We start from the raw sequence: 24,439 nt of genomic DNA on the forward strand, positions 1-24,439 counted from the left end.
TTAGAAAAAAAAAACCCCAGGGTTGTTCAAACTTGACAACTTTAAGACTTGTGGACTTCAACTCCCAGAATTCCTCCTGCAGTCATGTTGGCTCAGGAACTCTGGCACTGAAGCACGCAAGTCTTAAAGCTGTCAAGTTACAAGACTTTTGCACCCCTAACCCTTTAGAAAAAAAACCCAGGGGTGTTCAAACTTGACAGCTTTAAGACTTGTGGACTTCAACTCCCAGAATTCCTCCTCTCGCTCTTCATCTTGATGATGTGCGGAGGGGCGGGGGGAGGGAACTGGAACCGGTTCTAAACGGCACTGTAGATTTGTGGAACCTCTTCTATAGAAGAGGTTAGAATTGGCAGGAACCCACTCCTGATTAAAATATTAATCCATTAAACAAGGTAATCTTAACAGTATAATTGTATTTATTTGTACAAGAGAATGTCACCCAATGCATATAATTCAGGGAATTATAGTACTAAGATTGAAAAGCTATTTATTCCTGCCTTTATTATTTTTATAAACAACTCAAGGAAGCAAATATAGCCAACAGACGTTCTTTCCCACAACAACCACCCTATGAGCTAAAGTGTGAGAGAGTGACTGGCTCAAAGTCACCCAGCTGTCTTTCATGTCTAAGGCAGGATTAGAACTCAGTGTCTTGATTTCTAGCCTGATGCCTTAACCACTAGACCAAACTGACTCTCATATTTCTGAAATCAAATCATTTCCAGCCAAAACTCAACAATAAATGTAAGTCGTGGGGCAATCTACAAGGCAATTATTCCACAGTAAATGAACTAAAATCTTAAAAGTAATTCCTGAAGACTCAGTTACGTAATATTATCTTCACTGCCTTCCAAAATACTGGCAGAAAATGTACAAGATAAAACGCCAGTGGTAGGATTTTTCAAGCATCAGCAAGATCTCTCTCTGGGCCCACATTTCGTCCTTATCAAAAAAAAGTAGGATATCCGTAGATATAATGATCATTTATTTATTACATTTACATGCTGCTATACACCTAGCCACCTTGGGCATTTTTAAAATGTAAATTAATGTTATTATTTATTTATTCAATTTCTGTAGCTGCCCATTTCCAACAATGACTGTTGAATCATAGTGAAGCAATTATTCCTACCTAATCAAGTGGATTTTCATCTGAAAAGACATGTATGGGCCAAATTATAGAGTTTCAACCAATAAACTGAAAATAGAGAAATGCCAGATCACATTATTTATTTATTTATTTATTTATTTATTTATTTATTTATTTATTTATTTATTTATTTATTTATTTATTTATTTATTTATTTATTTATTCAAACTTGTACAAGATAACAGGTATAAGTATAAACATGGACATGAATACAGGAAATGGGTACAAATAAATGGGGACAGTAAGATAGGGATGGTCACGGTAGCCACGCTGGTGTGCTTATGCACGCCCCCTTACAGACCTCTTAGGAATGGGGTGAAGTCCATGGTAGATAGTTTAAGGTTAAAGTTATGGGGGTTTGAGGATGTAACAATGGAGTCAGGTAGTGCATTCCAGGCATTGACTGCTCTATTGCTGAAATCATATTTTCTGCAATCGAGTTTGGTGCGGTTTACCTTGAGTTTGTATCTGTTGTTTGCATGTGTATTATTGCGGTTGAAGCTGAACTAGTTGTTGACAGATAGGATGTAGTAGCAGACTACACTTAATAGTATTTCTTCATTTCTCTGCTACATAGCAAATGTTAACCACCTTATGTTATATAAAATACATAATATGGCACAGACTATCACACTAATAAGAATGGTGCAGACCCTCATTGAACATTGCTACTTACACATTCAGTTTGGAGCCAAATACAGTTAAGGGTGTATTCAAAACTGTCTCACAGCAACATAAGCCCTAGGTATCAAGCTGATTTGTGCTACAGAGGAACTATCATGCAGAGGATGACAGGTATTAATGGGGGTGGGGGGGTGGAAGCAGCTCATTTTTTAGAGCAGGTAAAGCATGAACCTTTTGGAAGCCCACCTAGATCAGTGGACTGGGTGTTTAGCATTTGAAACGGGGGCATTCCAGCAAGGACCAGATGTCTGTGCCTACAGGGAGAAGCAGCCCACACAACATCTCCTATCTTGCTTTTGCTGGGGCAGACTTCACTGTGTCCAGCTCACAAAGTTGAATTGTACACAGTGGTGAAAAGCCATATAATTTCATGAATAAATGGGAAGAAGGAGCAGTGGAAGGGCTCAGTGGCTAAGACACTAAGCTTGTTGACCAGAAAGGTTGGCAGTTTGGTGGTTCAAATCCCTAGTGCCGCATAACGGAGTGAGCTCCCATTACTTGTCCCAGCTTCTGCCAACCTCGCAGTTCGAAATCATGTAAAAATGCAAGTAGAAAAATAGGAACCACCTTTGATGGGAAGGTAACAATGTTCTGTGCGCCTTCGGTATTTAGTCATGCTGGTCACATGACCACGGAGACATCTTCAGACAGAGCTGGTTCTTCATCTTTGTAATGGAGATGAGCACCACCCCCTAGAACCATGATGGCGAACCTATGGCACGCGTGCCACAAGTCACTTCCGGTTTGCTCAGAGGGTGGTTTTAAGCGCTCCAAAGGCTTCAGGGACCGTCCGAGGCTTCCCTGATGCCTTCGGAGCACTTAAAACGATCCTCCGAGCAACCAGGAAGTCACTTCCGGTTTGCTCGGAGGGTGGTTTTAAGCGCTCTGAAGGCTTCAGGGAAGCCTCTGGACAGTCCCTGAAGCCTCCGGAGGGTCTCCAGGGGGTCGGGGGAGGCTCTTTTCGCCCTCCCCAGGCTCCTATAAAGCCCCTGGAGCATGGGGAGGGCAAAAAAAACATGTAAAAATGGGGGGGGTCACGCGTTTTGCGTGCATGCGCACTGGGGGGGTTGCGCGTTGCATTATGGGTGCGGCACGCCCGCACTCGACCCCCCCTGCGCTCCCCCCACTTGTGGCACGCGAGCCAAAAAAGGTGCGCCATCACTGCCCTAGAATCAGGAAAGACTAGCACATATGTGCAAGGGGAACCTTTACCTTTACTTTTAAGGAGCAGTGGAGATGTTGTTTCTTCACCTAGAATTACCAAGAAGATGCTAACCTCTGCCAAACCTAGCCAAGCTACTTATGTATGCTAATAGGCTACTGGGAAAAAAGGATTGTAATGAGAACCTACATGTCCATTTTATTTGATCACTGAATTTATATTCTGCCTTCCTTCCAAAAACAGCAGACGATAATACAGTCATATTAATATTAATAACAACAGCAACAGAAGGAAATCAGCTAACAATACAATCAAGCACATGAATAAAAGACACAACTACCGTTCTGCAAATTAAAGCTCACTCCTGCAGGTAGAAGAAATATTAATGCCAACATTCAGTTGAAATCTGTTTTTTAATCTATCCGGTTTTGGGAGGAAATCCATTTTGTTCATGTCTATAGTTAAAATACTTTGAGCAGGTTTTATTCAAATGCCTTTGTTGTCTGTAGAGAATGTAATCATCACTGAAGGGCTGAAAATAAGCTTTCATGCAGTTTTTCAGCCTAGGAAGCTAAATTTCTCAGAGAGGAAAATGCATGATTAATAAAACAGCCATACATGAAAACAAAAAGCGACAAATTTCCTAGTAAATAAGCTTGGCTGTCCCTGTTCTGGTGCCACGAGACTGGGGACACTACATAATCTGTCATATTGCACGACAATTTTAGAATCTCATCAACTCCATAAAAATTACATTGTTGAAAAAGTGCCTCTGACTCCCTTTATGGTTTTTACAGGGATGGGGAGGGATGAAAAGGAGAAGGGAGAATGCCAAAAGAATTAAACCTCACCTTCTTCTTTTTTTATACTGGCACAAAAAAATGAAATTGTAAATCTAACCATGTCTAATAAATTAGCACTATGAGACTTGAGATTAGCCTCTTAGAAATCAAACTCAGTTTAGCTGATTAAAGAGGCCCTACCTAATACATACCCAGTAGCTATCTGTCATCACCTGAATCCATCATCTGTGGAATGTTGTTTGTCACATAGACATTCTGAATGTAACTGCTCAACGTATGTCCATTTCACTTATAGCCATGGACATCTAAGTGCTCTAGATGACACTTATTGAGCTATTATCCAGTAGCTTGCACAGGCAAAAGGCACATCCTCAAAGAAGAAATCTTTGCTCAGGTGGTTCTACAATGTAAAGCTTGAGAGAGGTTCAATCACTTGTAGTCCAGGGACTTCCTTGAACTAGTTGTAGCTTTCTTGATGGAAGTAAATTCTTCTGATATCAAATCTCACCTACCTACTCCAATATCCTAAATTGGACAGTGTGCTTGCTGATTTTTTTTACTGTACATTACTAACCAATATCTCCTCAAAAAGTACCATTCAATCCTTTCTTTTATCCACCTTCTTCATACATAGGTTTGTTGGCAGATGGGTAAAAATACTAGTACGCATTAGACACTGCTGTCCAAAAATAAGGAGTATGGCCATCAGCAAGAAGGCTGTTGGAGAGAAGACATAAAGCATATGTGTTGCCTTATATACAACTTGACAACTTGACTCCTTTATATTATTCCATTATTTATTTCCTTTCTCGCCTCCAGAAAAGTTTCTTGGCATCTTCATATTTTCAACATAGTTTAATTTACATTATCAGATGTGTTGGGCTTCCCATAATCCACAACCAGCATGATCATTGCTACTGTTTCTTCTACACAGAATGACTGGGAAAGACAAAGCACAACACCAAACCCTCTTTTCCATCTATGGTGAATTCAGATCTCATTCAGCTCCTTTAACAAAACTGTTTGCACTCCTAGACAATTCTATCTAGGATCCTTAACTGAGTACTATATATATACTCTTATATAAATCAGTTTGTTTGCACTTCTTCTCAACAGGCGTTTAATATAAATAAGTATGGGCATAAAAAGGTTCTTTCTCTCTCCTCAATACATTTTGAACTGCATAATGCTTCATAATGATACTTTATAAAGCAAGTGTAAGTCTGTTGAAATCTTGCATAGAGTTTTGTGGGGTTTGGGTTAATCATAAAGGTAGAACAACCTCAATTTTGTGTTCATATATTTATGAAAGCATGCTAAGGAGGTAGTGCAAGACTGTGGATGCAAAGAAGTCTATCATCACTGCCATCAGGCAACTCTTGAAGTACTTATAGTTTAAAAGGGCTCTTAGACAATACTTTCCATTTTTTGAAATGGAAAGTATTCCTACCCATACTGAGGAATAGCCTTTCTTTTTAAGACAGCAGTCATAAGTGGGTGCAGCACTTAGCTGTCTGTAGCTGATCTTGAAAAAGCTAAACCGAACTGGCTGGATGGGGAGAATGGTTGGGAAATCACCAGAAATCCCAGAGCTATAATCTAGACACGGGAAAAAAAAAATCCTGGAAGAACAAAATGGCAAAGTAGTTCCAAATAAAGGGGGGGGGAAGGGAGGGATGACATGGAGACATCCACATAAACACTGCAAACTCTACGCCCAAAACATAAGCCAAGGAGTTTATGCTCCTCAGCCTCAGTTGTTGGGCAGCCCCATCCTTAGCATCCCTGAGGCTGCTTATATTATCAGGCAAACAGATTAGAAGCCCTTGGCCCTTCAGCTTGCAGCAGCAGCTCCTAAAGAGACCTTCTGTTGATTAGAAATAACTCTGTCCTGAAGCTACTATTTTAGAACTAGTTCTCCAACCCTTCCCCCTTTGGAACACTTATCGTGGATTTCTGGACCACCCTCTGCATTACTACGTTTTTTGGAGAGCAAATAGCACAAGCACAAAGAAACCAACAAATAAATTGGTCTAATAAAGGAATTGTGTCTGTGGATTTTAGATTTATGTTTCTTTCTAATAACATACATTTTAACACTGATGTTATTCCTGCGGGCTAGGTGATAGATGATCATATCAGTATGAAATTTCTAAACACTAAAGCACCATGTTTACATATAATGCTGAGCCATAACACGATTTCATTTTGGCTTAGTACTATATGAAGCCAACTAATTTTTATTTAGAAAACCAGGGTTATAAAATCTATGGCTCAATGCAATGTGTGAATCCAATCTGGTGAACTTGTGACCCTAGGTCATCCTGAATTCTCTATGATATTTTCTAAAATTAATAACAAAGATATATATAGTTAAGAATTTTAAGCTAACAACTTTGTATTAATAAATGAAATATAGAAAACAGCTGGTGGCACCTGTAATTGGTATGGCACAATTATACCATGTTAACTTTGAGACTGGCAGATAACTTGGCAGGTTTCTCTGGTAACACCAATTATCTCTTAATATAAGAGCTTTTGGGACTCCATGCATCCCACCAGCTTAAAAAATATATAGTGGGAAAGCTGAACTACAGGATCAAATGAACTAAGAATTTTTGCTGAGTACAGGGAGCTCTAAAAAAAGTAGAGCTCCGATTGTATCTTTGCCGAATAAAGCTCAATTTCTCTGCCAGTGGATAGCCCGGTGGCTGTTTTTAGAACTATGATGCCCTCTAGGAGAGAAATAGTTATAGAATGACTATGGCAGGACTAGCCATTTCATACTTGTTCAGTTGAGCTATATAAATCTTGCAGAAGGGGGGGGGAGGGAAATATCCAGGAGAGAAGAGTAGCCAGAGGCAAATTTCTTTTTAAGAAATTCCCCAATGGCCAGGGCTATTAAAAAAAATGTTGGTGTTTAAAGACTGTACAATTCTGACAATAAAACCAATTCAGATTGCAACCAGCACCAAATTAATTGAGGGGCAGACAACCTTTCTCTTATGACCCTTAGAAAAAAAAAAGAATGGTCCACAATTTAGAATAGGTAAAGTAAAAAATGGCCTGTTTGCAGTTATATGAATGATATCTCCTTATGGCACCCGATACCTTATCCTCTTGCAAACCCAAATACAAAGCCTAATAAGAAACAATCCCTAGAAGGGTTTTTGTTTGAGTGAGCAAGTGTGGATGGGACACTTTCTGAATCCAAAAAGCCAAATGAAGGCCTAATTTCATGAGAACCATTTTAAAATATATTTCTGCTGCAGGTTGCCCACCCTGACCTAATGATTGCATTATAAAGTTACCTCAGAAACTATGTTCCCAATCATCTCAGGCTAACATGGAGAGAAATGAAGTACAGAGGATCATTCATGGGCTGTGTATATATTACTTGCTCCATCAACGATGGTGGACTACAAACCATGATTTTGTTCACACACCACCTTAAGAAATGTGTTTTGTTGTAGCTTAGCCCTTATAATACAGGTAGTCCTTGCTTAATGACATTGGTTTAGAACTGTTCAAATTTACAACGGCTTTGGAAAAAAGTGATGAATAACCAGAACTCACACTTACAACTATCAAACATCCTCACATTCACAGGATCGTGATCATGCATTTACGATGATCACAGTATCCTGCAAACATTTGATCGCCATTTGCAAATTTCCCAGCCAGCTTCTGACAGTTGGACATGATCACAAGTTCATGATCATGTGATGTCTTACTTAACGACAACCAGAGCTGTGGGAATTGCTGCCACTAAATGGAGTGGTCAATGTTTCGCTTAATGACTGCTTTGCTTAGTGAAGGAGTTGCTGGTCCCAGTTGGGATTAAGTGAGGAGTACCTGCATAGGATAAGAATGAATAACCTGCAACCCACAAATCCAGAGGTTCACACTTCACCTCAGTGAAGGGCTTTAGGCTGCAAAAGCAATCCAATTTGCCAGGACAAAGAATAGCAATGACCTCTTTTGCCCCAAGCCCCCAAGTCACTTCCAAGGCTGCTCCAATATGACCAGTAGCCAAAGGTACGCATTTCCAGGCATTCTTTGTCCAGCAAAGTTTGATAACTTCTTCCAATATTTGGCACTTTGATGAATAAAAATTGAATTTTAGGAGGCAATTTAGTAAGTGGAAGACTAAATACCACTTTTATTAAAATGGATTTGTATCGTTTAATATGTCTGTATCACTGGAGTTTATACAAGGTAAATGTTGATTTCCAATTTTTACCTGTTTTTATGTTTTTGTTTTTTTAGTTTTGTACACCACCCTGAGCCACTGGAGTTAGGTGACCAATAAATTGGAATGAAGGAATGAATGACTCATTCAATGTGTGAAATATATTCACAGTAGGCAACCCATTTCCATTCTGTCATTGTTTCAGAGATATTTCCTTACTTAAATAAATAAATACAATGATCAACGGCAAACCAAAAAGTTGTCAGAGTGTGAACAACTTTCAATTTTCTGTTGGCTTCCCCATTGAGTTTCCTTGTGGGACGCCGGCAAGGAACATTGGAAATATTCTTTGCTTTCTTCCTTCCTTCCTTCCTTCCTTCCTTCCTTCCTTCCTTCCCTCCCTCCCTCCCTCCCTCCCTCCCTCCCTCCCAGTTTTCCAATTTACTTTGCTTGTTGAAAATTTGTAGGGAGAAAGTCAGTGGGGAATCAGTAGGAAGTTGCAAGTTAAAAGCCAGCAGGCAGATAAATGGCTGCTGCCAGTGAGGGAGAGAATGAGGGGTGCGCAGAGGTATCTGTAGGGAAGGTGCACAGCAGAGGTGGGTTGCTCCCAGTTTGGCAAAACCGGTGGTGTTTTTTTGAGAGAGCTGAAAGCTGGGTCGCAGAACCAGCAGCAATCCAGGCAGGCCACGCCCCCAAACTGGTTCCCATGTCGTCGCTGCTATTGCAGCATGTTGGTTAGTGGTGCATGTGGGGCAGTACGGGTATACAATTTATCACTATAAATTGTTTTGCACAAAGTGAACCGGTAGTAAAACTAGGAGCAACCCACCTCTGCACGGGTGTGCACAAGGTACGCATGCAAGTTGGATAGGGTGTGTGGGTGAGTGATGTGGGTTGGAGAGAGTGCATGGTGTTGCATGAGAGGTGCTGTGTGGTATTGCATAGGGTGCATGTGGGGCAGTATGGGTATACAATGTGTCACATGAAGAAAGCGTGTGAAGGGCTGCACAGGTCAGGAAAGGTGCATGAGGTGCAACACTGGTTAGGGAAGGTGTGCCAGCTGGGAAGGGTGCATGGGTGTGGGGGTAGAAGAGGTACCAGGGAGTGTGTGGAAGAGGTGCCATGTAGATTGGGGAAGTCATGCAGGAGCAGCACTGGTTGAAACATGGAGTGCACCGGTTGGGAAAGGCATGTGGTGGGAATTTTTTCCTTCCACCTTCCCTTCCCAGTAGTTAAGTGACTGCTGGTGATGAGAGGAAGCAAGGGATTGCAAGGGTGGCTCAGAAACTGATACCAAATGTTGAAAATGTGAATCATATGAGCAGAGTAGTTCATATGTAGTAGCTCATATGTAGTAGCCCAGCACCACTGAAGCAGCCACAACTTTCCGTAATTTCATTCCTTTGAGAGTCATGTATCCCAGATTTTGGACGTATTCCGTAAGTTAACTCATTTGAAGTACCTTGGTTCAAAAAATGTTGTCCTATGGTGTAGTGTTTTGTATACTTAAAAGAATTTTAGCTTTATTTACTTCCCAATAACAAGAATAGATTGGAGAATATTTCTAGGCAGTTCTCTGCTTTTGGATATTGACACTCACTAAAACACACTCAGTACTACTTCTTTAAACAACTGTCATAACAATTTAACAACTTTTTTTTACTGCCAAAGAAATCCCAGAAGGAATCTTTCTTTATAGATTACTTCCACCATCCCATGATCATTTAAATAGCACATTTTTGCTCCATTGTGTGTTTTGAGGTGCTGCAAGTCCTACTGTATCCAATATTCCAATAGCCATGTACAAAACATTGACACTGTTTGCTGTTTGCCATTAATTTATATTGCTGCCTACTTGTCCATGGTGAATTACTACAAAATTACTACAAAATTCATCATCAAGCTTTTGAACTTTCAGCTGAGAGAAGTGAAGAAAAGAAAGTATAATCTTCAAGATATAACTGCAGTTTAATTATAAACCTGAACTACTGTAATCAGTAGTAACTCCTGTAACTCCTTATATCATTGGATATAAGGACATGATCTGTAGGCTCTTTTCAATGGATAGTTCTAATTTTATATCAATATCTTCCAACAGTTAAGGATGAAATAAAGAATTCTACATCTGTTATCCTCTATTTCAGGGTAAAATATAGAATTAAGAACAGGTATCCACAATGGCTTTTAAATATATATTTTATTCTATAACGAAAAAAGAAGTTCATGGTCAGAAAGATACATGTCAGTGATGATGCTTCTGCTTAAACTGAAGTCCACAGTAACCACATGTTCCTGTTTTTGTATCTTTGTCCTGCAAATATAAATGGTAAAAATAAAATACAATTTTATCATTTCTGCACATTTATATGTTCATATAAATTTCCTGTCAAATGAAACATTATTTCTCATTTAGGGAAGAGGGGAGGCTGAGCTTCACTTAGCAGGCAGCTCTTTAAGTCAGCCCTCTGCAATGTAATGTAGTTTCTTGAAATGCAACAGCAGCTTGTAACCTTCTCTGTCTGCTTCCCCATTGACCTTTTGGGGAAGCCAGCAAAAAAGATTGCAAATAGTGATGTCATGATCGCAAGGCATTTGGCAACCAATTGTAAATGCAGTCATGTGATCATGGGGGGGGGGGGCGGTGTTTTATAATGGTTGGAAGTTCTTTAAGGCCATAAAGCACCCTTTTTGATGTCATCACAACTTTGAATTGTCATGAAATGACTGGTGGTAAATTGAGGACTACCGATACATTTTTAAATTTGCTAGCCAATTTCATAACATACGCCATTAAAATAAAGCAATCCACTTGAACAGCAGTTCTCAAACATTTTGATGTCAGGCCTCTTTACATGATTGAGAATCCCAAACAGCTTTGGTTTATGTACATTATATCTACTCATATTTATAGTACTACAAATTCCAATTGAGAAATTTAAAAAATATTATTTGATTTTGCAAATCCCCTGAATGGGTCATGGGGACTCTTAAGACTAGAGTCTGAGGACCAGTGCAGTCCAGAAGACATTCCATTAAAAAAACCCAACATATAAATTCCTGCAGGTAGCAAAATAATGAGAATAAAAACAGATATGAATATGGGTTAATACAAAATGGATAATGAACAATGGATTATACTTAAACAATAATTAGAAATAGACATACTTCTAGTGACCCACAAAACTGAATGCAACCATAACTACGGATTATCAATATATTTTTTCACTTCCATGATAAGTAGAACAATAGCTGAATTTCTTAGGAGCCTGCACATATTTTTCTAAACATGATGATAATAGCACTGATCACATATGGACAATTAAATTACATTACCAAATTTATATAGACTTTAGGATGGCCCAAAGCTCCTCTACCACCATCACACCATACAACTCTAGTTTCGACTTCACTCACAGGTTGTTCAGCAATTAAATCAATTGCAAAGTTTTCATTCACCTACAACAGCGAAATAGAAAGATGTTTCATTATGTAACAATTCAAGCAATACACTTTGTTTAGCAGTAGTGATACAAGTAATCAATCACAACATTCTAATACAGAGTAGTAATTGATTGGCTGCCTTTAGTAACAAATTTATGTTTCACTTTTTTTTAGTTATCAGGAATCATCATCAATGAGATTATTAGCATGTATAACATAAGAAGGAAAGAAATCAATCTAGTTTAAATAAAATGCCAATTAACTTTGCCAGATTATTTTAGATATATCTACATTGTATTTGTATTGAAATAATCAGTCTGAATTATATGAATAGCACAAGGGTATTTTTCATCTATGATAAAACTTTTTAAGTGGGTTTACCCATAAGTTATAAATTCTTTCAACTGTATCACATGGAAACCTACTGTCATTTGAGGGAATGAAATGGGCTAACTAATAGGTTTATTGATTAAGTCATCAACTGTTTGCTCACAAGACAATGACATTTTACAATGAAGTCATTCAACATTTCATCAATACCTGGAGAAACTACAGATTCACAGTAAACATTTCTGACTCAGATTTTACCTCTTTTTGTCGCCCAACAAATCGAACCCTCCTGTAGTCTTTTTCTTCATAAACCTATAATTAAAGAATGGAGAAATAGCTGTGAATAACTGGATGCAAGAAACAAATTACAGGCAGCCTTTACTTAATAACCACTCACTTAGCTACTAGTTGAAATCACAACAGACCCTCCCAGAGCCTAATGACTCAATTTTGAAGTACCAATGGTCTACACACATACAATCATGTGATCCCACTTTAAACACTTGGCAACTGGCTTTCATTTATGGCCATTTACAGCATGTTAGAGTCAATGACCACTGGCATCTTTTGTCAGTTTTTAGTATTATTTCTAGTTTCTGGCTGAAAATGTTCATTGGGGAAAATGCATTCACTTAATGACCTGCAATGTTAGTTTAACAGCTACAGCAAATAAGATTGTATAATTGGATATGGTCCTATGATGACCCACTCAATGACAACTTATGATTGTAATTCTGGACTCGATTCTGGTTGTAAGTTGAGAACTACCTGTAAATGTGAAAAAGATTGCAGTAGTTGTACTTCAAGTTTTATAGGCATGTGGCTGAAATCTCCATTAAGAATTCAGTTTGTTACCAGGATTCCTTCTGAATTGGTCATTGATCTTGGACATCCATAACTTTCATTGCAAAGAAGATCTTTTATAGGAAGTTCTTTGGCTGATAAACCAGATTTATGAATACCAAAAAATCTTGACTCGTGCTGATAACCGTGAAAAATAGATATGCAAAATGTTCTTCACATGGAAGAAGACCCCAAATATAAAATGCAACAGTATTTGTGATGAGCCCTTGAAAACTCCACATAGCTTTTCTGTTCAAACAGGATCTTTGGCTCATCTTTTAAGACCAATCCACCTTGTCAATTAGGGTATTTAAAATCTTACAAGGCTCAGACCCAAATTGCTAGTAGAACCAGCATTTAATTAAGTAATCAATATGCACATGCTGTGGAACCTACCACAATTGCATCTGACAACAACTTTAGTTTTTCCTATGGCAGGCACTATGTTATGGAACAAACCAACGACAGAGTTAAAGTTAGTCCCTTCCCTATAACAAGTTAGGATGGGACAATAACCATATTCTGACTGAGACTTCTTACTGTTTAGTGCCTTAATATTCATACTAAATTTTATCTTAAATCTTCTTTTTTCTTTTTAGTGATATTCTTAATGACTGTTTTAGCTGTGTTCTGTAAACTGCAAATGATAGCAGAAAATACAATTTCTAAATCAATAGCTAATTAACTGTATGTGTATTATTTTTCAGATCAAAAGCACCACTTTAAATTAAGATTAAAGAGTGTCTTCTTTTTTTGAAGATACTTAGTCTAACAACAAAATAAGCATTGCCACACTAGAGACCTTGTGTGCTTATGCAGGACATAGCAGCCTAAGTATAAAAGACTAGGATTTCCACTGATAGGATACATGTTTTGTTGTTTTTACTTCATCACGGTTCATATCAAATATAAAAGACAGGGAAAACCATCCAGTGACTGACTTATAAAACCTTTGCCTACTAAACAAGTTTAGGGACATAGCACACAACATGCTTTATAAATTCTTCAATCTTACTTTTGAGTTCTTTTAAAACTTTAGAATGGATATAATACAGATATTATGATTGTCAATAAGTACTAAAGTCACTTATTATTACTTCAAGCTCATGAACTCCTTTCTTTAAAAAAGCTCTGGGACTTTTATCTTAGAAAGATAGAAACAGAAAAGTGAGAGCAGAAAAAGACCTAGTGATCCCCTGAGTCTGCCCTTTTGAGGTTTTTATTTTATATTTTTGTGTCCCCAACAAAGATGGGCATAAAAGAATCCGCCCTCTGCCATCTCTTCATTGTCCTTTTTAATTCCCTGCTGGTGGAATATCCAGTTTATTTTCTAAAATCAAGCAAGTGCTGACCCAAAACTTCCCCTAGCTGCAGCCCACGAAGTTCTCATGATGATGATAAAGGTATTACTTTGCAGGCGGTTTCACAATTCCTGTGTCACTTTGCTTCCACGGATTAATTAACGGGCATAAAAACAGGCACAGCGAAAAGCATCCGCAGGGAGGAAAACCCAGAGACAAGAACTGCTAACAGACCGCCCTCAGGAGCTGGAAGGCATTTGTAGTACTCGCATCCTTCCTTTCAAGGCGCCTGTTCATTTCAGTAATTTAAACCTCAAAGCCAACCTAGCAGCCACAACGTAGAAGCCATTCTTGGGTCCAAAATATTCCGACTACAAACCCGCCGAGAGGCGCAAAGACCTCAGAAGCGGATTCCCCTGAAGCAGAGCCTAAGGCGGAGGAGGCAGGCCGGACCTTCCGAAGACAGAAATTAAAGGGGGGGGATCTCCGCATCCTCCGAGAGGTCGAGGTTTACTTACCTGTCCCGTGTGCGTCACCTTCTCACCGGTCTGACTGGTCACGACTCCGTAATTCCTCTGCAACGTAATTCGCACAGAAGCCGGGGGCAATTTACCCCTCAGTGAAAGAAATCCCGCGCGCAACGCCCCTCGCAAGGGCAAGGCGGGCGCCGCCATTTCGGTAACTCCGTCTTCGCCTTCCCCGACTCCGCCCACAAACGAAGCTACTGCGCAGGCGCGAGCCGCCGAGACAGCCGGTAGGCCGAGCGAAACCCATACCTCGCCTATCCACGTCTGACGCAATACGCAAAAACGTAAAAAAGAAACCACGTTGGTGAAGTGCTGCTGCTGACCCTGAAGCCTGACGCGTTTGGGGCTGTAAGGTTGGTAGATGTTGGCGTTAACGACGTAGCTTTAGTTCCTCGGGCAAAAGGGCTGATTTGGCGGTAGGATTCGGAAGCGGAGGGGGGATAACAGAACCGCGGTTCCTGTTCTGCGGTTCCGCTGAAAGCTGAGGCCGAATCTGCGCATGCGCGTTTGATTCCCTGTTGGTCGTTTATTGCGCAAGGTCATCCAATTCGGACTCCTTCCGACCGTTGCGCGAATTGCATGTTCAAGATACCAATATCGATTTATTTTCTTTGGATGTGGTGGCCCATAGTTGTATCTTGCGAAATAGGTCGCTTTTTAAAATTGCGTAGAAAACGGTGGCGCAAATCTGCAGTTGTGTCCTCTGCGTTATCAGATAAGCACGAAAGAGAGTGTAGGAACAGAGTTGTGTAGTTACTCTAATGACTTCTTTCTGTTTTCCTTTTTAGCTTGTTTCCTGTATTTTTCAGCATGTCGCCTCTGCTCTTGAGAAGTTTGTTGGCAGCAACAGCCAAAACAACCCGGTCCCTAAACTGCAGCTTGGCCTCCCGCTTATTTTCTTCCTGGCTCCTGAGATGCTCAAATACTGTCACCCCCTTGCTTGGTCCATCCGCTACCAAGTCACCGAACGCACATCTTTTGCCTTTCCTCTCATGCTGCCCAGATTACAATTGGCAGCCTGCTGCTGGCATGAAGTGCAAGGTGGCCATCAAGAAGCGCTGCAAAGACTGTTACTTTGTTCGCAGAGACGGCCATTTGTATATATTCTGTAAAACTTTCCCGCGACATAAACAGAGGAAGTTGTAAAACTGTCCTAATTGCACATTGAGGGCACACAAGGCCAATCAAGGGTTAACTCATTGCACGAAATAATAAGTCTGGAGATAAAGTTTGTGCAAGACTTTGATTTTATATGTATGAAACTTATCAGCAAAATGGAAATAATTATTTTTGGCTTTTTAGATATTGCTTAACTTTAAAAACAATTTTGTATTTTGAATCATCATAATTGCAATAAGTAACTATGCCGCCATCCTGGACACAATGTAAAATTCTGTCAAGATGTAAAATACAAATTCAAAGCAATATGTTCAAGATCAGAGTATCAATATCATAGAGTTAAACGTTATGTGGACTTTGAATTGAAAATATTAAAAATGCTTACATCTATTGCATTGGAATCTACTATGTTGATGTTTATTTTGCTTTGTGTTCCTTCTAATAGTAGAGTGACTAGGAAAAGATAGAGGTCAGTTGATGTGGCCACTCATCTACTGTGCTGTCGATGTGCATTAAATTCAAATAAGGCTTGGGAGGAAGCAGCCACAAAAATAAACATTGGCAGATGTCATAAGTATACAAGGTTGAAAATGGCTCTTGACTCTTCTTTTTCTCTATGCATATTAATAAAGGCTTTAAAAGAAAACAAACATACTTTACAATAAAAAGGAAGGCTTACAAACAGTTCTAGTCTTCTAACTCTAGCTTTCAGGTTTGTTCATAGACATTTGGCAAGATATGTCATGTACTAACACAATTGAGAACTTGCTATTACAGTTTTGTGCACTGATAAATGTAAAAAAGTTGGCAAAAATGTTATGATTGGGATATGTAGATTTTTGTATTAATGACTATAATGGCTTCATAAGTGTTACATCAATTGCAAAGCATACAAACTGATGCTCAGTTAATATGGGAATATAAACTCGCAGATTGTTTTAATTTTAGAGTTTTAATAAATAAAAAATATGCCATTGAAAAAGGTTTCTTGGCGATTCTACAGTACTCTTAGGATATTTGTTAATCTTGGTTCATGTTAAAGGAAGCAAAGAGAATATGGCCTCTTGGAAAGTTTAAAGCCAAAATAGGAAAGATTTGTAAATTACTTGTATCTTTGTCTGTTTGTAGGCAGTTTTTAAAATTTGGAGCAAAAGTTATTTGTTAAATGTATTTGCCATCTATCTCACTGTGAAGCTACACTAGGTGGATTTCAATAATAAAAAGGAAGAAAATGTAAACAGACCAGAAGTAAAATAACAGTATCATAAAATAATGAAAAAGGAACATGAGAATAATACATCAATATGATAACCAAAAATGGACTTTGAACTGCACTCAGATGCAGACTGGTAATCAGTGAAGTTTGTGAAGCAAAGGGATAATATGGGCCATTCTAGGTACTCCAAAGATTGCTCTCTCTGCTGTACTTTGCACCAACTGAAGTTTCTGAATTAACTTCAAGTGTAGCACCATAGAGAGCACATTGCAGTAGTCCAGGTGAGAAATGACCAGGGCTTAGGTTGAGAGGAGGGAGTCATGATCCTGGAAAGGTTGCAACTGCCACCTGCTCTTCAAGTGGAAGACAAAGTTATAGGATGCTACAGATGTTATAGGAGGGTGTTTATGATTTGTTAGAAAATACCTCATTTTCCTGAAAACAATTCTACATTTAAAACCAGTCAGATTCATTTTGAATTTTGTGGCAAAAGTGATTCAACACAGCAAAACAATGAACCAAAATAAATATTTCTTGTTTTATACTGACCCAGAAACAGGCATTATGTGCTATTTAAAGAAAAACAAATCCATGAAACAAGTGGTTATGTAACTAGGTCAACTGAAAGAATCTTGCAGGTTAATGCATATTAATGAGTTTAAAACTTAGTTTGCAGCAGACTGAATAAGAAACCTTGCTCTAGTTGAAGAAAGGACAATGTATCTTTAGCAATGACAGGTGAGGAGAAAATTACTCTGAAAAGTTATTGCATGGGGAGTTTTATATAAATTCATGGATCACGGGAATATGCTGAAATTACCAGTAGAAATGTACAGGTAAAACTCAAAAAATTAGAATATTGTGCAAAAGTTCATTGATTTCAGTAATGCAACTTAAAAGGTGAAACTAATATATGAGATAAGACTCATTACATGCAAAGCAAGATAGTTCAAGCCGTGATTTGTCTTAATTGTGATGATTATGGCGTACAGCTCATGAAAACCCCAAATCCACCATCTCAGAAAATTAGAATATTACATGCAATCAACAAAACAAGGATTGTACATAGAACAATATCGGACCTCTGAAAAGTATAAGCACGCATATGTACTCAGTACTTGATTTGGGCCTGTTTTGCAGCAATTATTGCCTCAATGCGGTGTGGCATGGAAGCTATCAGCCTGTGGCACTGCTGAGGTGTTATGGAAGACCAGGATACTTCAATAGCGGCCTTCAGCTCTTCTTCATTGTTCGGTCTCATGTCTCTCATCTTTCTCTTGGCAATGCCCCATAGATTCTCTATGGGGTTCAAGTCAGGCGAGTTTGCTGGCCAATCAAGCAAAGTAATCTAACAGTCATTGAACCAGGTTTTGGTGCTTTTGGCAGTGTGGGCAGCTGGAAAATGAAGTCAGCATCCTCATAAAGCTCGTCTGCGGAAGGAAGCAGGAAGTGCTCCAAAATCTCCTGGCAGACGGCTGTGTTGACCTGGTCTTAATGAAGCACAGTGGTCCAAAGTCCTGTTGCTCAGTGGTCCAAAGTCCTCTTTTCTGATGAGAGCAATTTTTGCATCTCATTTGGAAACCAAGAATTGAGACAGCAGACTGGCACAGAAACGTGTCTATAATCTAGACCTCTGTTGTCTAGTTTAGATTATTTAAATGGAAAAATAAAATATAAAATAGGTCACTACATTTAAACGTGTTTTCTCAAGCATGCATACATATTGTAAATAACATAGGATTTGTTTTAGGGGAATGATTCAGATCATGGGGTACATGCATACATAGCACTCTCAATGATCTAGGAGAGCCATATGAATACTATTAACCTTAGCTAAATATTAAATAACGCAGTGCCATAACCCACTCATGAATTTAATGCCAATCCCATAACAACAACTAGAATCATGACCAGCAAAGACCTCTTCCCGAGATATTGGACAGTCAGTGAAGATGGGAGCAGACTGAATACCACAGACAAATAATCGCACTTAACAGAAATTTAGTAGGAGTGACAGACTCTTCCCAATTTCTTTATCAAATATTTGTCCCTTGAAGATGTCATTAGGACATAAATGAAGATATAAAAAGATAGAGTGAAGTGAAGGAGGCAAGATTTGTTAGAAAAGCATTTTAATAAGTCATAATTTGTGTGTGGACATGTTTTGCCCCAATTCTGCTGTTGCCTTGAACAAATTGGAAAAGGGCTCTGATTGGGGAGTGATTGTTTCAAATTAACTGTGAAAAAAAGTCTGCTCTAATATATGTAGATTTTTCTTGTGGGTATAATTGTTGGGTAAAACTTTAGAAACTAGTCCCAAATTATAGAAACCATAAGAAAGACAGTGCAGGTAATCTCAAACTTGAAAGGTTTTGCTCTTTGGAACTATTTGAAAGAAGCTTAATTAACTATAAATACTGCATGTGAAAAAAATGCAGCTCTGGGTTATTTAAAAAAAATTCTTCTATGTGTTTCTGAGCATGTAGGTTTGGAGGCATGATTTGAGAAAACTCAACAATCTTTTTTTATATTAAACCAGCATAAAGTTGAATATATTTACATAATGCAATGATCCATGAAGGTTACCATAACATCAAGGGATTATATTAACTGGCTGAATGGAATTCATTAGAAATTAACTACCACTTAAATTAATTTTCCCACATTCACAAGGCAATAATGGCAGAAAAAGGAACCGTCCATCAGTGTGTAGTGACAGGAGAGCTGTCATTGCTTTTATTTATAGGTTAATGTATTAACCCACCAAGCTGCTTTTCAGGAGAAAAAGCTGCACCATGGCACTCATAAATTGCTACTTTCAAAACCTTCTCTATTAATAAATAAACCAAGTTTGATTAAGCCTGAACTCATCCCTTAATGCTGCATAAGCTACTAGTCAATTTTAGCTTTTCTACATTTTTACTTCACAAGTATGCATACATTTTTTATTATTGTTCATTGTATAATGAAATTCCAAAGTGTAATTTTTGCATTAAAAAAAGAAGAGCTGATCTAAAACCTCTCATTCTCTTCCACAAACTTTGTGTGTCAAAAAACAAAGTGCATCTCTGAGCGGTTTTTCAGCATTTGTCTGTTAATTCTGTTTAAATTGCCTTTGCTCTCCTATGCCCTCATTTGCCTCAAAGATGTCAACATGCAGCAAACTTAATTAATTTTGTTGACTCACTGACATCCAGGCATGTCATCCCATCCATCCTATTATTATGATGTAATCCACTTCATGCATTAATTATGTCATACCGTATATAAAAAGAAACTCCAGCCCATATAGTATAACCCACTCTGTTCACCTTGGTGGAATAAGCATTTGGAAGGGGGGAACAAATGCATACCAACCACTGCCTGTGTCAACATTTACAGGACCTGGAAGCAGAGGCATAACATTTTTTTTTTTGCATGAGGCCGATAGAAACAAAGTGGGGAAGAGTCTTGTTGATGACCAAATGCCGTTTTATTAATATATGCATTATACATTTCTCAAGAACATCCTACTAAAATCAATTAAAAGTAAATTCTGTGCAATTCTAGTCAATGGTACAATTCTCAGGAGCTAACCATATTTATTACTATGAATTTGAAATATTTAGCATTGGCATTTGATGAATTGCCAGTCTGCATATGACCAACAATTATGCTGGGAGATTTGGCAGTACTTGGCTAGGAATCAGTCACAAAAACAGTGGCTGGGTTCATGTGATACACTTGACCTGGATCAGTTACAAACCTAATAACTGCATTCACATAAAATGCCAAGCTTGATTAGCTTTTACTTTAATTAACTTTACTTAATAATAAATAAATAAATAAAATACTTAAGTTTTAATATATTGTGTGAATCCAGTAATGTGGTTAGTTTGGAATATTATGCAAAAACAGAAATTGAGTTAATATTGTCAAAAGGTTATGAGTATTGTGTGAATACAAGCATTTGTAAATAGTCCAGTAGTTCAGTACAGGCAAAAAGAGTCTCTTAGGCAAAAAATAATTAAAACCCTTTCTAAAAGCATCACTTATACAAGAGTAAGAACTGCTTGTTGTTTTTACCTGGAGAGAATAGCAAAAAGAATAGCAATGAGAGTTGATTCCTTACTGAGATGGCAGCAAAATACAGCATTGTAAGGATACTTTTGTGCTTAAACAGATGACAGCCATACATTTATCCAAGATTTCCTCAAATGCCTTTGGTTTGCCTGAATTAAAAACAATTGGGTTTTCATAGCAAAGCAAACAATAGAAAATAAATCCTTGAAAAACTGACTAGCCCACTTTAAATTTCAAGATTTACATATCCTTTGTAAATTCATTTCTAATTTCCAATAAGGTTTCTTTTGTAAAAAAAAAAAAGAAAAGAAAAAGTGATTTTATTTTTTAGCCAGTAACTTTTTAAGTGCTTATTTTTATTGTCAGAAATAACAAAAATTCCTCTACTCAAGAGCATCAATGATTGACTGAAAGGCATGTATCCAAGAAGCAGCTCCGATATTAGCCTTTGAGCTGCATCCTTTCCAAAGTTTTTCTTAATTTAGTTCAATTTTATTTTCCACGCACACTCCATTCTCCTGCTGGCAGCATTGTTATTTCTGCATGGTATGATTAACCAGTACAGTGTATTCCTCTTAATGTGAAACTTATCCCTTCGATTCTACAAACTGGGAAAGAAAAGCTTACAGCCAGAGGCCACACAGAATAATACTAGTGTCAAGCTTTATTAAAACATATTTGTTTCATGTCCTCCAAGGACAAATGATAGACATGTAAAATGTTTCCTCTGATTCTGTTTCAGGAAATGCTTAGTTTAGAATTAGCTTCTGTCAAAGAAAACAATTTTCAGAGCTTAATCAATATGATTTCCTCAGCATTCCAGCTGCAAACAAAGAACAGGTATGGGTGAAATGGTATGTGTCTGCTAGTGATTACAAATTGACAGAACTATCTATTTTCTCTTGTCAGGATGGTTCCCCTTTAAGGAAAGCTTGTCATTAAGAGGAGGGACAAAAATGCATCTAATTAGCAACCTGCCACATATCAGTCATTTACTTTGGGTGTATTTTAGAATAATAACTGTCTTGTGGCTTTGAAACTCTTTCTTTTCAACATCTATCACCCTAATTATGTATTTTTCTTCAAACCCTTCAGACAGGGTACTCCAAGAATGTCACTTACTGAAATGTTTCTTTTAAACCTACCATGAGATTCTACCTCATTAGAGCTTCTTATTTGATGACTTTGCATCATCACTGACTCTAGCCTTTAGAGATGCTTGGGTGCTGATTTCAAAAAGAGAAAAGAAAAGCCAAATTCTGTGGCTGACCATATACTGTACGCTTACACCCCCAATGAGGTATACAGTGGTTGATGTGCTGGACTAGGAGAAGAGAGATCAAAGTACACTTCCACCCACAACCATGAAAGTTCACTTAGTTGTCATTGTCTGGGAGCTGCTCAGAGTTGGTTATAAGATGGGTGGCTATTTATGTAAATGTTCTAAGTAAATAAATAGTTCCTGTCCTAATCTATTTTATAGGATTTTTTGTTGTGAAAGACAATTAGAATCATAACCTAGACAATCCTTGAAAGAAAGACAGGATAGGAACACTCTCTCTCTCTCTCTCTCTCTCTCTCTCTCTCTCTCTCTCTCTCTCTCTCTCTCTCTCTCTCTCCTCCCTCCCTCCCTCCCTCCCTCCCTCCCTCCCTCCCTCCCTCCCTCCCTCTCTCTCCTATCTATATCCGAACAATGGAAAAGGACTTTGCTTGCCATTTTCAGTCAAAGTAAAGTATACTGAGTTACGTAGATGGATCAATATCTGATACGTGCTTGTTATGACTGCATTTCTGGATGTTAATCTTGGAAATGTGTGAAGCTATTACTTCACACAATATAAATATCGTGAGATAGGTAACCTCAGAATCAAACAGATTTGATTCTGTATAATAGAAAGCAGAAAATAAGAAGTATAATCTACTCAGTGAATATACAGTACTTCCAAATATAGATTGAAAAACAGGCATGTCAAAACATATGGATTAAATTCAAAAAACTGAAGAGACAGAACTTCTGCCAGCAAGTTATAACCTGGAGAATACATATAGCCTTTTCCCATTACATTGTTAGCTATTGATTACATGTCATCACGTCTGTCAAACCTTAACAACCACATACGTAGGATGATTTGGAACTTCAGGTTTACCAATTGTGCAAATATCACCACTATAATCGAGTCCATCCACCTTCCTACGGATCATCCACTTCTTCTTTTCCTCCCTCTACCTTTCTCAGCATTGCTGACTTTTCAAGGTAATTGGGTCTTCACATAATATGATCATTTAAGCCTGGTCACTAATACCTCAAGTGAGAACTTTGAGTTGAGTTGTTCAATGGTCCACTTGTTTGTTTTCTTGGGCTATCAAATATTCTGTAGAGTCTTCTCCAACTCCAAATTGAGGTTTTCCATCTTATTCAAATTCAACTTTCAATTCTATAACATAAACATTACCTACATAATTCTTATCTTGGCAGGTATTGTCAGGTCATGAAATCTGAATAACCCTTTCAAGGTCTTCATTGCTATTCCATCAAGTTCTACTCTATAATATATTTTTGGCTCTCAAGATACTGTAGTGTCATCAGCATGGTGCATGTTGTTGATGTTTCTTACTCCAGTTTTCAACCACAATTCAATTTCAATTCAATTTATTTGTGCTTCTAGACCGCCCCCTCTCCCAGAAGGGACTCGGGGCGGTGTACAGTCCATAGAGAATATCACAAAAATACAATAAAAAATTAAATATGTACAGTTTGGAGGAGGTTAAAATGCAATTAAAAGAACTGTACAAAGCTGAATAAATATAAATTTTTTAAAATCCCTAAAACAGACACAACAGATTAAAAAACCCTAAAATAACCAGATAATAATACATTTGCCAGGAGGGACAGTTGTAATTATGCCAGGCCTGCTAATCGGAACAGGTGAGTCTTCAATTTTTGCCGGAAGGAGCGGAGGTCAGAAGTGGTTCTAATGTCGGGGGGGAGGTCATTCCAGAGGGTTGGGCCCATCACAGAGAAGGCCCTACTCCTTGGTGTCGCCCGTTGGCATTGCCTAGTGGACGGCACCAGGAGAAGTCCCTCCCTGTGTGAGCGAATTGGCAATGATCTTTTCCCATTCCAGTCCCCCTTTGTATATATTAAGCATATAGGATATATAAATGAGGATGCAACTTTGACTTACTCCTTTGCCAACATTTTTAATTTGGACTGTCCTGTATAGATTTTGCATGAGAACAATGGGATAGTCTAGTATTATAATTTTTAAGAACATAATACGTAATAAATAATACAATCAACGCCCTCTCCATGGTCAATAAACCATATACAGTATTGACTTACTTTACTATTGATTGGCTTTTTTAAATTATCCAACAATCCTCAGCAATAATGTCTCTTGTTTCTCAGCCTTCTCTAAAAGCAGTTTGAACATCTATTATTTCCCTTTCCATATTGGATCTTCGTTGGAAAAACCTCAGGATTATTTTGCTAGCATGTGAGACTAAGGATTCCATGCATACGTTATTCCCTTTGTTATTGAGTTCTAGACTGATCTCTTTCAATTTGTTGGTCTCTGCATTATTCTTGAAATTTGCTGGCATAATTTA

General features: G+C 38.2%; 1 protein-coding gene across 1 annotated transcript; it reads right to left on the minus strand.

Moving 5' to 3' along the window:
* Nucleotides 1-10,169: 10,169 nt before the first annotated feature.
* Nucleotides 10,170-14,642, minus strand: NDUFS6 (NADH:ubiquinone oxidoreductase subunit S6). The gene is made up of 4 exons (XM_081950770.1): nucleotides 14,425-14,642; nucleotides 12,021-12,074; nucleotides 11,325-11,447; nucleotides 10,170-10,302 (listed from the first exon to the last, which is right to left on the minus strand). Exons 1-4 carry the CDS (start codon nucleotides 14,578-14,580, stop codon nucleotides 10,234-10,236), a joined length of 402 nt encoding a protein of 133 aa, XP_081806896.1. The 5' UTR covers nucleotides 14,581-14,642; the 3' UTR covers nucleotides 10,170-10,233.
* Nucleotides 14,643-24,439: the final 9,797 nt, after the last annotated feature.

This window comes from Natrix helvetica (assembly GCF_964273705.1).
Source record: "Natrix helvetica genome assembly, chromosome: 4".
NCBI classification, from domain to species: domain Eukaryota; kingdom Metazoa; phylum Chordata; class Lepidosauria; order Squamata; family Natricidae; genus Natrix; species Natrix helvetica.